Genomic DNA, 12,993 nt, shown 5'->3' with positions numbered 1-12,993 from the left:
AGAAGAGATAGAAGAGAAGAAGGAAGAAAGACAGAACATTCTTGCAGGCTAGTTGGTGCATGGATCTTGCTGGAGGCTAAGCGCGGGAAGACGAGAAGACAGAAACACTGAAAAGAAGACAGGACAGGCGTTGTTAGTAGCGCTGTGTCCTGTCTTGTTTTCAGTGTTTCTGTTGTCCTGTCTTCCCGCGCTTGGCCTCCAGCAAAAAAAAAAAAAAAAAAAAAAAGAAAAGGAAGAAAGAAAGAAAGGCTCTCGCCATTAAGCTCTTAAGCAAAGGCTAAGTGCAATCCTGTAATTTTTTTTGCAATATACTAAGGGAAACAATTTGGGAGAAATTTATTTGTATATCATTTTGAGCCTGCTCTATATTGTCCCCCATAACCATCCTTTAATTAGCTCTCAATCCTTTCCCAGTTCTCGATTGTCATACAGGAGCGCTATCTTCCCGCCATGTTCCGACGGCTTCGTCCCGAGCGGTCCGTGGGCGACGTAGGTGGGTTTATCTTCAGTGCAAACGTATTGGGTGATGTGCATATCCTATGAGCTTCGCCTTGATGCGACCGCGTTGTCGGCCCCCGTCTCGGTTCCACCCTCCGACTACGTTCGCGTTCATGCACTTCGATACTCGCTAAAATGTACTGTCTTAATTGGTGCCCCTGTTATGTCAGACGTCGCCTCAAACGTACATACATAGCTTATAGTCGTCGGCTATCACATTATGCGATACCCACCCGACGCAGTTACAAAGCCCCGCTTTAATCAAGCCTTCCGAACACCCCTGCGTGTCCTCGGGGCTGAATGTCCGACTCGAGGTCCAATATTCCTGGGTTAGATTCTCATGTCACCTTCCCATCCGACAGCTTTCTATATCACCCCTATGCCTGCAATCCTTGCCAGCTGCCAACGCTCTAACCTCCTTCTCCTCCTCTGCTTTCCCCCTTACTCTTCCACCTTCCCCTCTTCCGCCCACTCCAGGCGCCACAGCAGTACTGTTCACAATGCCTGCAATAGCTTGCAATACTTGCTACAGGGTGACTACCCGGGGCGCCCTATCCCGGGTGCACTTAAGCTTCGCCTTTAAGCGCAGGACGCAATGTTGCATGTTAAGGGGTCCCCCAGCATGCCAACGCTGCAATTCACCGGACTCTCTGCTGCGCTCCAAAACCTGGTTTTGAAAAGCTTAAAAGGACGATGAGGGCAACTGCAATTTTTATTGCTGATAAAAGTCGCCTCAATGGCGCTTTGTGGCAACGTTCACGTTTGTCCGGCACCGAAAGGCGCGATTATTAAATCCTAAAATTTAATTTAAAATTTTGCGCTTCTAAACTGAGACTATTGTCGTCTGAACTGAAAATGAATTAGGGATCACTGTTTGGAATGAGCCGTTCTGAAGTGATGCAGCATGACCTATGTGATCCGCACAAAAAAGAACTCTATATACAACTGTCGACGCACGGCAGTTGCCAAACCTGCCGGTGACGACACTTGTGTTTCGTTTTTTGGTAGTTCATAGTTTACAAAAGCTGAGTTACCATGAGAGCAATTGTCGGTATGAGCTAACTGCGATTTTTACTCATTGTCTCTTCAACTGCATGAAAGTCAAAAGATCGTATTACTTTTACGCGAAGCGAATGCAGCTCGTTCGGCCAAAAATCCATCGGCGGAGTCGGCATCGCGTGGCGGAGATATTCGTGCGGAAAAATCTTGATTGGTGGACAGGGCCATGACGTACGTCACAATCGCACGACCTCGTGCGGGAATTTCAAACAGCCCACATTCCAATTACCGCTATATACCGCATTGGGGAAGGGTCCAAATGAAGCCAAAATTGGCGATGGGGTTCCTCTAATTTAGGTATTTCAGAAATTAAAAATAATTCAATGCAATAAATCTGTCGTCATTCGGGTGCGAATCCAGGCCTTTTCTGCATCACAGACGGGCACGCAGCGCATAGGCCACGAAGGGTCGTTGTTACCCCTGCGTGTTAGAGGCACACCTTGTGAACGCCTAGTGGTGCGCATGACTTACTAACGGGTGTTTGGGATGAACATTCATGTTACAGTAATAGTAATGCTAAAATTGAAATAATTTAAGCAAGAAAAAATTTCAAAAATTCACGCAGTGAAAAGCTGCTTCGCGTTCCACTCTTGAGGCGAAACTTAAGCGTTCCCCTATCTTTCTTTTTTATTTCTTGCTCGAAGTGTCACATGCATCCATTACCCAAGGACACGGAAGGCGTTTACACACAGACTCGGCTGCTCTGGAATGATCGAGCGCCTTACACAGTCGCATCAAACCATTTACATCAGTGGTTACTATTGAAGGGGATTAATTGGAGGAATATGGGAGAGGCCTTCGCCCTGTAGTCTGCATAATCCGGCTAATGATGATGATGATGATGATTGGAGTGATGGTCTCGGACAGTGGCCGGCCCAATCACGAAGGTTTCTGTCTTACAGAAAAAGAGAACTTTATGCGGCCCTTTTATTTATCTTATAAAAAATCGCAGGAGTATTCGGAGTGCCTAACGCGAATGTTTGAGCTTTAGCTGTGCTGTGACAGCAAATAATTTTTCAGATATGTTCTGGTCATTTTTTTCTCTCTCTCTCTCGCAAAGTGAAACAGCCCGAATCCGGACTTGCCCAAGATTGGAGTAATACACTGAAAAGAACTCTACAGAAAGATTGCTTACAGCAGCGACTGTTATCATATACACCAGTTTAAACGGGCTGGTGGACGAGTGCTCCGTACTTCACTCTCGCCAAAACCTTTTCTTTCTATGGTAGCGAACCCCATGGTTGTTCCCTAGCGAATACCGTCTAGTTGCGCAGTATAGATAGGCGTTACCGTCACTAACTGCGCCGGATTCGGTGGACGTTTCCTGTACAATAACAAAATTGGTGTATCCAGCAGCCAGGCATGTGGTTTGCGCAAAGAGATTGGACACTTGGTTTGCTGCTGCCTGAGTTTTAATACACACCGCAAGGCATTACAAGCTACTTTAGGGCAAGCGCAATGCCCTGTGCTTGGAGCGTGCTGTTGGACCCTGGTGTGATTCGACTCCGATTGCGCGTGGGACAAAAGCTCGGCTAATGTACATATGAACATGGGTTTGATACACACCTTTGTCAATCTTGTTGTGTTTGTAAGTTCTCCAGTGCTATGTATGCTTAAATTTCGCTTCATATTATACTCTTTCATCCTCATGTTAACAGTCATGCAAACATCTACTGGAATCCTAAAATTCTCTATATCTCTCTCCTCGAACTGCTCATTCCTCCGCCCACGCTATAACCACCTTTTTTCCACAAAAGACAACCTCTGCGTTCTTCCCGTGATGCAACCCTCCGGTTGCGCTTTCCTCCGACCTCCCTTCCATGGTAGTCGCCCTTCGAGTTCTGCTTACGGCAGCCACCTCCCGGTTGTGCATTCTTCCGCTCTCCCCATAGGCAACCTGCAGGGCCATGACGGCGATGAAAATACTCTAGTGCGTCCATGGAAACTGCTGCCGCCAGCTGTTTCAGTCGCAACAAATTCGAGGGCACTTTCAGTCCTATTAGAGGCGAGCGGAGCATCGTGCCTATAAGCACAAATAGGTGGCATGAAAAAGTACGAACAGTGCACCGAAACTACTTGTATTAGACTGTGTGTTGCGGCGATAAGGTCGATGGAGCAAACTTGCGAAGGTTGCCTACAGTCTCTCAAGCTACTCGGTGCTTCCCTCCATATCTACCTCTTCCCATTCCCACTTCACTCTTCCTCATCTCCCCAGAATTGAAAAAAGACGTTGCTCTCTCTTTCTCTCTCTCTATCCGCTTTGCCACCTGCTAACCTTGCAGGTGCGCAGCAGAAGCAGACGACAATGATGGCGAGAAACTGAGGAATAAGCGCATTATAGCAAACGCTCTGAAACAGATCGAACTGGCTCAGTTTTGCTTGTGATCTTGCTCATTTCATTATTTCATATGTTCGAAGAGGCTTAAAGGCTCACAAAAAAACTTATAGTGTTCCATAACTTGCAGAGAAGCAAGAATACAGATACATGTAAAGCCACGGCGCATAGCTTTTCCCTGCCGCCGCCCTGCAGGTTAATGCAGGAAAAAACGACCGCGCGCGCGCGCGCGAGGAGAGAGAGAGAGAGAGAGAGAGAGAGAGAGAGAGAGAGAGAGAGAGAGAGAGAGAGAGAGAGAGAGAGAGAGAGAGAGAGAGAGAGAGAGAGAGAGAGAGAGAGAGAGAGAGAGAGAGAGAGAGAGAGAGAGAGAGAGAGAAGGAAACGACATCGGAAGATACGGCCCCCGAGTGAACACTTAGCGGAAAAAAGGCCCTTGAGGAAGTGGCATCCCGAAAAAAAAAAATGACCAAAACGAAAATCTGCTCAAGAACGAACAAGAATTGCACTCTTTATTGGACAATGCTACCTAACAGTGTCTCAATATTTACTGCAGAATGTTACGCTGTCTATGTAGCTGTAAATAAAATTATGCAACAGAACTGTGTAAAGAGCATAATCTATACCGATTCTTTAAGTGTGCTTACGGCATTACATTCTAAAAATGCAGTTGAGCCTATAGTAGGGAACATCATTCACGGCATAGAAAAAATCACAACGCAAGGCCAAACCATAATCTTTTGCTGCGTTCCTAGCCATGTCGGGATAGATGGTAACGAAGTAGCCGACTCATGTGCTGCACAAGCTCGAACTAAGGAAATAAAAGAAATACCAATTCCCTACAAAGATTGTATTAAGTTAGTAAAAAGAAGCCTGATAGATAAATGGCAGAAAAAATGGAATAACGAAGAGCAAAATAAACTACACACAGTAAAACCCATAGTAGGAGAATGAAAATCATGTACACAGAACAAACGCTTCTGTGAGGTGATTTTGTGCCGTCTTCGAATCGGACATGCACACTTGACACACAATTTCTTACTGAGAAAAGAGCAAAAACCATTATGCGAAGAATGTGGAGGTGAGTTCACCGTGAACCACATTTTGATCTCGTGCACAGAACTTGAACAGTTAAGGAAAAAATATTTTACTCCATTCTATAATGAACGCATCCCATTCCACCCCTGTTTACTATTAGGAGACAACCCGCTTGTTGAAATTTCATCTGTTTTTAGTTTACTTAAAGAGTTACGGATTCTAAATCAGCTGTAATTTTCTAAACTTTTCATTTTCACTCATAAAGAAGCTCAGCAACCTAGTGTTTGGCGCATGATGGTCATAGTTGCCATATATGTGCCAAAAAACCCAACCCAACCCAACCCTTTTCCTGACTCTCACACAAAAAAAATAATAATAAATAAATAAAATGTAGGTGCGAAGTGTTTTGCAGCGCTAGATCACTCAAAATGTCACAAAAACACTTTAGCCGGTGAATTGGTCGAACTGAAAAAATCTTCAAAGACGCCTTTTTCATCGGCCAAACCCGTTCCGTCGCCATAGGTTTTTTTTTCTTCTTTTTTTTTTTTTTAAGGCGCTCCACGTTCCACATTTGCTAGTTGTTTAGTCACTATGCCGACAAGTGGAATCGCTTGCATACGAAGTTGTAGCTCACCTCGGGGAAATGCCAGTCTACGCCTTGATACTGTTCCTGCAGGTCCGCTGATCCATACACTTAGCAAGCTAGCAGTAGCGTGACCAAAAAGCTAATCCCCAGGTGCAAAGCACTGGCATTGACATGCGACCCTCTCTGGACATAAATCAATGTTCTGCGCATTTCTTTCTGCCCTGCGGTGGTGGTTCAGTGGTTGAGGTGATCGACTATGAATTAGAGGACCTCGGTTCACTGAAGACACGTGTGCATTTTTCTATGTAATTGCACATTAAAGAATACCAGATGGTCGAAATTGTCCAGAGCCCTCCACTGCTGTGTCCCTCATGGCCTGAATCGCTTTTAGACGTTAAATCCCCTAAGCAAACCAGCATCTGTTTTCTTAGGTGTACAGCTGTGCGCTGGTACATAGAGCTCGTGAATCTATCCTGTCCCTAGCTTTTGTATCACGATTCCCTTCTAATCTAGTGTACATTCGAGCCTTGAACGATAACCCACTTGGTACTACGCAGGAATGAGAGCAGACAACATGATAGAAAAAAAAAAAAAAAACGCCGCTGGTCTTTATTGCTGATCCGGCGTGAAGGTTGTGTCACTGCTCCTCACAAGCTTAGTAAAGTTTGCATGCTCAAGAAGCCCTATGCTCCTTTCAACGAAAATGCGATATAAAACATTGAACATCATACGTGCGAAGATGCCCGCGCTTATCGTGTCCAACAGCCTTGTAGCAAGGAGTCAGTCTCAATGACTAGCTCCGCGAGCACAGAAATAATGTAAGAAATTCGTTTGGTTCTTTCTTGGCCATTCACTGCGAGAAGCATCGCGACCATGCTCCGTTACTATATCAGCGTCGTGTCACAGGAAGAAGCCGAGATCAACTGACGCGAGAGATCATTGAATCACGAAAAATAACATCACTTGGAAGTAACTGCGCCACTTGACCACCCATTCTTTACCGAGAAAAGAGCTCAGCTTCTTTGGTATGGCTTCGTAATCTTCCACGTGCATTTTTGCTGCTGTAGTTATTCCAGCCTTTGAGGGCGCGCATACGGCTCATGCGGTTGTCTCTATTGCTTTGTTGAAAGAAGTGGTCGTCATTAATTTTCTGTTTCTCTCCGTGTTGACAGCAGCGAAAACGAAGCTATCGCATGTTAGTATTCAGACATGATTACCTATATTTTTCATCTGATCGTACACGCTTGACTGCGTTGTCTTTATGGCACGCTTGAGGCATCCATTTGGGGTCATTTTTTTTCCTAGTTCGCAGGTGGAAACACTTTTTTTTTTTTTCAGTTCCAGGTGTAGCCGTCACTTAGTTGATGACACCCCCCTGTGCTCGCTGCTAAAAGGAGGGTTTTATGTGCTGTCACTGTTGCGGTCTTTCGCAACAGCCGGCAACAGATTCAGGCTCCGCAGCAGGTGGCATAATACACGTGTATGCCTCTGCGCAAAGTACTGAAAAACAAAATTTAGGAAACGATGGAGTCGGTGAAACATTTGAAGCCTTGCAGCTTGCGAGCATAACGCCACTTTAGCTGGGCTATCCGGTTGTGTTTTTCTTTCGGCAGGGAATGCATGATAACGCGCTAGTTTTTGTTTGAAGTTCCTCGCGAGCACTTGTGCTAGACCAGAGCGCCCTGATGCGGGCTCTGTAAAAAAAAGGCTCGGAACACCGGCTTTCAGCTGCAACAGAACTGGTTTTTATGACCCAACATGACTTGCAAAACAATATCATCAAGTTTGCCCAGAACTTTCTGGATACCTCTCGTGTCTTCTTTTTGCTTCACTGTGGCTTGTTTACCTGGCTGCAGATGAGATCTTTAAAACGGTGGGTAGCCGCTTCCACGGCATGCACCTATATCCTCCCTCCAATTTTGTTTTATTTATATTTCAATTCAGTTCAGTCGTTCAGTCGTGTCCGACTCTTCGTGACCCTATGGACCCTATCACGCCACGCTTTCCGGTCTCTCACTATCTTCCTAACATCACACTTCATCTGCAGCGCCTCGAGGATGCCATCTAACCATCGCGTTCGCTGCCTACCCCTTCTCCGGCGACCCTCAACCTTTCCCAACATCAAATCTTTCTCCAGCGACTCCTCTCTTCTCATCAGATGACCAAAGTAGCTGAGCTTTAGCTTTAGAATTTGACCCTTCAATGAGCAGTCAGGGTTTATGGTCGAAAATATCGACTGATTTGATCTTCTGGCAGTCCAAGGAACTCTCAAGAGTCTTCGCCAGCACCACAATTCAAACGCGTCAATTCTTCGGCGGTCAGCCTTTTTCACAGTCCAACTCTCGCATCCATACATCACAACTAGAAAGACCATAGCACGAGTTATACGGATCTTGGTTGGCAGACTAATGTTCCTGCTCTTTACTAGGCGGTCAAGGCTAACCATTGCTCTCTTTCCCAGAAGAAGGCGTCTCCTAATTTCATGGCTGCAGTCTCCTTCCGAGGTAATCTTGGAGCCCAATAACAGAAAATCTGTCACAGCTTCCACTTCTTGTCCATTGATGCTCCAGGACTTGATAGGGCAAGACGCCATGATCTTTGTCTTTTTAATGTTCAGTTTAAGCCCAAACTTCTCACTCTCTTCTTGTACGCGCATCAGAAGTCTCTTGAGTTCCACTTCACTTTCTGCCATTAAAGTGGTATTATCCGCATATCTAAGCTTGTTGTTAATACGTTTTGCAGCAATCTTCACTCCAGCTGAAGACTCGTCCAGACCGGCCTTCCTCATGATGCACTCTGCATATAGGTTAAATAGGCAGGGCGACAGTATGCAGCCTTGCCTCACTCCTTTCTCGATCGGAAACCAATCAGTAAGACCATGCCCAGTTCTGACTGTGGCCTCTTGCCCTTCATACAGGTTCCTGAGGAGACAGATGAGGTGAATTGGAACTCCCATCTCTTGGAGAGCTTGCCACAATCTGTGAGTGCAATATTACAATAGCACTCACAGCTACTGCTGGCATTTAAGAATCTTGAAAAGGTGAGGAGAGAAACGGAACCTGTGCAGTCAAGGGAAGGCTCAACGACGTATGGTTCTCCAGCTGTGATTTGCTCAAAACCCTTACTGGTTCCAAGTAAGAGATACGCATGAGAAGGATTCGCATAAGTTACTGAAAATCGGAACTGCAAAATCCCCACTCTTAGCTCTACCTGTCACGGATATATTGAACGCGGGGCTGGCTATTCAGAAGGTGGGCGTGCGAGTGGGAAAGGAAAGGAAACTGTTTCATTGCATAACAATTGCTTCCTGGAGCGACTCGCTCTGTATGATGCACATCACGTATGCGGTGGAGCGCATTGTAGCTGTTACCTCCCCTCAAATTCTTGTGCTGCAGAAATGCAAACGACCTGGTGTAGCCTCTTTGCCGGAACTTCTGGTCGAGCAGGAAAAGGCCAATGAAAGAATGCTTGAAATGAATGCACTGTGTTTTCCAAGCCGGTCGTTCAAACGGAGAATACTCGGCCAGTAGGCCTATATCTACGCCTACAATAAAGTGGAATCCCCAGGACCCCTATTTTACAAGGGTTCGAAGAAAACTTGACCCACGGTTTAAAGTTTCAGTTCCGTGCCAATACTACAGGTTGATTTTTCAGCAAAAACCGATCTCGCTCTGAAGCCGATTTCATCCTGACAAATAAATAAACAAACTTCTTCGCCGCCAGTATAGGTTTCTAACCCATACCGAGGCGGAAAGCTTGGCTTCTCAGGCCACTGCGTTAGACCGCTGCGCCACCTCAGTCCTTTTTTCTTCGTTTCCTGTTCACTATAAAGGACACAGAGATAGAAGTCTCCAATTATAATACCACGAAGAGCAACAGTGAAAACTAAGGCTGCACAGTGTTTCAAAAACGTTTTAGGTTAGCCATGTTAATCAAAACTGACATCCATTCAGGTTTCTCACTTTGGACATTATAGCTCGCTTTGAGATAATACTTTCAATAAAATACTCCCTCGCTGAGCGAACATCCACGTCTGCTTGTCTCACAGCCATTCTCGTTTTCCACACACTGTGGAGGCAAAGCAATACAAGTTTTATGGCACATCCTCTTGATTATGGACAGGCAAGAACCGTATACCATATATACGGCGTGGTTGACAGGTCCTTTCGTAAAGTGCCTGCAAGATATCCCAGAGAAATACTGCATCGCAGTAGCCAAGAGAAATATATTATATATGGTTTCTGGTTTATGCCAAACCAAGTGGTCTACTTTTCTCCTTTTCAGCATATGGTTTTCTAAGTTCCACTGTGCCGTTGCTTACCCGAATTTTCGGTGTCGTTTAAAGACATCAAGCGCTAAATGCTGAATGTACTTTTTTTTTTTTTTTTTTTGTTGTTGAAGCGAAAAGTTTCACTACGAGGGTCGGGGCCGAGCTTCGCGTATGCCGTATGCCGTGATTAAAAAATAATAAATTAGTCTCCATCCGGGAATCGAACCTCCGTCCCTTAGATCCCCAGCCGAGCGCTTCACCATTGTGCCACGCCCCTTCATGATTTCGCTAGTCTACCGTGAGAATGACAGCGGGATTCCGCGAGTGACAGATACTGCGAATGGCGAGCAATTTGAAAGTACCAAGGACTAAATTGGTTAAGTCACTCAATTAGGGTGATGTCAAGGATGTGACGTCACCCATCTGCCGTCAGCTATGAGGACCAAGCGGGAACGAGTGCGCTTCAACGCCGCCGGGCGGCGCTTCTTGCCTTCCGCGAGTGACAGATGCTGCGCCTTTCCTTTCCTGTAAACGAATGATAGAACTCCGGTGAACTTAGACGCACTCGACATGGAAGCCAAGGAGAGTTTAGCTGCTGGGAAACAACGCAGAAGACTGGAGAAATTAACTCCTTCTGATCCCGAGGTAGTCACTGCTTTTCGCTACGTATATCCAAGCATAGCAGAGCTAAGCCATCTTTCATTCTTTTCTTTTTTTTTTTTTTTTTGCGAGAGCTGGTGGCTTCTTTTAATACTTTAAAAGTGAGATTCTCACTAGAGTACCTAAATGCTGTAACACAAAAAACATCTATACAAGGACTTGGTTGACGTAATGTTGTCAGTGCTTGTGTGTCATTCATTACACTGTGAAGGGGAAAGTAAGGATGTCTTAAAAAGAGTTAAAAAGATGCCAGTGCAATCGTAAGCAAAACTTTCTCCTTTCTTTTACACAGTGGTACATTACCTGTTTAACCATGGTTGAGGAAAAAAAGCTTATTTGCACCACGGTCGGTGAAGTGCGTCATCTCAGTACCCTGTCTATTCACGTGCTAAATTGCTAGACTTTTACGCTACGCTTCGGAAGCCGTCGTCTTCATCGCTTTCATCTCCTCTGGAAAAGCTTCACTAAAGACCGGAATGAACAGCACTAATTTTGAATGTATGGCTCTTTTTTGATAAGTGATCTCCCGATGCTGCTTGATTAGCTAGACGTTGGGGTCTCACGCGCTAGTTTTCTCTGCGAACGCCCAATTTTCCTGCCGTATCGATAGCTGCCAAGGACAAACCTGCGCCATAGCGCAGCCTACACGTGTCCGAACAGGGTGTGTCTGCTTTCTCGAATTACTATGAAGGCTAATTTGGGCTCGCACGGATTATCTGAAACAGAGTATATCGCCGTGCTTCACTAGAGAGTAGCAGCGGGCAAGACGACGGCGACAGTGGGAGGAAACAGATCGTAAGGTCATGGCTCAATAGAGCAAATGAATGCTTAACCAGGGCAAGCGGTGCTACTGCGCGATATACGCGATGAATTACGCTAAATCGTTTGTCATTTTTTCTTTACCATTGCGTGCGAATTTTCGTTTTTCTTTATTTTCTCTTTTTTTTTTTTTTTTTTTTTTTGAGAGAGAGATATGTCACATTCGTTGCTAGCGTTTCATCGGTGTAACCACTCTCATTTTGTAGGACTTGCACAAGAGCACTTGGTGTAGGAAATTCGGCCGTGCGAAGCTTAGGTGAAGGGCGCATTATTCGGAGCGAGCGGTTAAATTGCGCGCTGTGCTTCCCAATGCGCCCAAGTTGTTCGTCGAAGGCCTGGAAATGGCCAAGCCCACATCTCCCCGCTGTCGCTTGCGCCATTCATGCGCAGCGCAGCCTTCATCTGCCCACGGTGCTCGGTCTCCGCACGGCGTCGGTTGGCCTTCTTTTCTGTGGTCGCACGCACGGCAGGATCCTGTCTTCGGCGGCGGTTGGCGAGAGCTTTTCCCTCCTGTTGCCAATGGGCACTAGCCTGCTGCGCGAGTCGGATCGCTGCTCCTCGGCTCTGAAGTCGCGCGCGCATGTCCGACACCACCGAGATCTTGACAAGGCCTGCGCACCCCAGCAGCCTACGTCACGACAGGCGGATGGCGATAAAGTACCAGCAAATGAAGGTGCGAGCGCGAATCTGAGTCTAGTCACATGATGTCATCTCGCCCCTTTACCCAAGCCTGTACGCGCAGATTCAGTGGCTGACACCTTATCGCTCATCCGCTTGTCGTGACGTTCGCTGATGGGAGAGAAGGTGATGTAAAGGCCTTGTTAGAATCTCAGTGATGTCGGCATGGCTCGCATTGCCTCTTCCCTCCGTGTAAAGGTTACCGCCCCGGGCGAATGCCCTCAGAGGAGTTACCCTCTTGGGTGGTTAGCGTGGTAACTACCCGCTGTCCCTGCTGAAGCTCTGCATGGGGTACGAACCACTTCAAAGGGAACTTGCACTCAAGAAATGAAGTTTTCCTTTCTACATCGAACATTAAAAGACATTAGAGGGGTTACACCAACAAATAAATATATATATTTTTTTAGAAAACGAATATGCTTCCTACTCATGCTTTAAGCCAACCATTGGCTACATGCCTAAAGAAAAAAACGTTTCGTTTTTTTTTTTTAATATACTGCCTGTACCTTCTCCTGAGGTTGAGTTCCGTGATTTGTTTCTACTGGGAGCAAGTTAGGTAGGCCGTGTGGATCACGTGTCGTATGATTTTCTTCTCCAGATGGGTGCTCGAGGGACGAGTCCTGCTCAAATGACTCAAGCGCTGACCAGTTCGGAACGAGCGTCGACATGTTGGAGTACAGTGTATCCAGAAGGTAACTGACTGAATGGCGTGGCAACGGAGCCGTCGACACATCCGCTACTAAGTAGTGATTGGAAATAAAATATCACGTTCCCACGTTCCCACGTCTCTGTCTCCCTTCGATATTAATGACCTTCCCACTAATACTTTTTCCTGCGTGCGTTTGTTTGCTGATGATTGCATCAGATATACTAAAATAAAATCTACTGATGATCATCTCGTTCTTCAACAGGACCTCAGTTTTATTTATAAGCGGTGTGAAAATTGGCTTGTGACGCTTAACACCACCAAATGTAAACTAATGACTTTCAGCCGTAAACGAACCAACTCCAAGTTCTCTTACTTGCCTCTTAAATAATGTACCTGTGGCTGAG

At 46.0% G+C, this 12,993-nt stretch overlaps 1 protein-coding gene across 1 annotated transcript in view; it reads left to right on the top strand.

Moving 5' to 3' along the window:
• Window positions 1–12,709, top strand: part of LOC146206457 (oxytocin-neurophysin 1-like) — a 32,968-nt gene extending 20,259 nt beyond the window's left edge. The window contains exon 3 of the mRNA XM_084587032.1: window positions 12,539–12,709. Coding sequence (XP_084443158.1) covers window positions 12,539–12,636 — 98 coding nt within the window. The 3' untranslated portion in view covers window positions 12,637–12,709. The remainder of the gene's footprint in view (window positions 1–12,538) is intronic.
• Window positions 12,710–12,993: the final 284 nt, after the last annotated feature.

Source organism: Amblyomma maculatum, chromosome 1 (assembly GCF_055883805.1).
Source record: "Amblyomma maculatum isolate TAMU_Amacu chromosome 1, ASM5588380v1, whole genome shotgun sequence".
NCBI lineage: Eukaryota > Metazoa > Arthropoda > Arachnida > Ixodida > Ixodidae > Amblyomma > Amblyomma maculatum.
The sequence above is the reverse complement of the archived record's forward strand: the minus strand, read 5'-3'. Positions and strand labels throughout refer to the sequence as shown.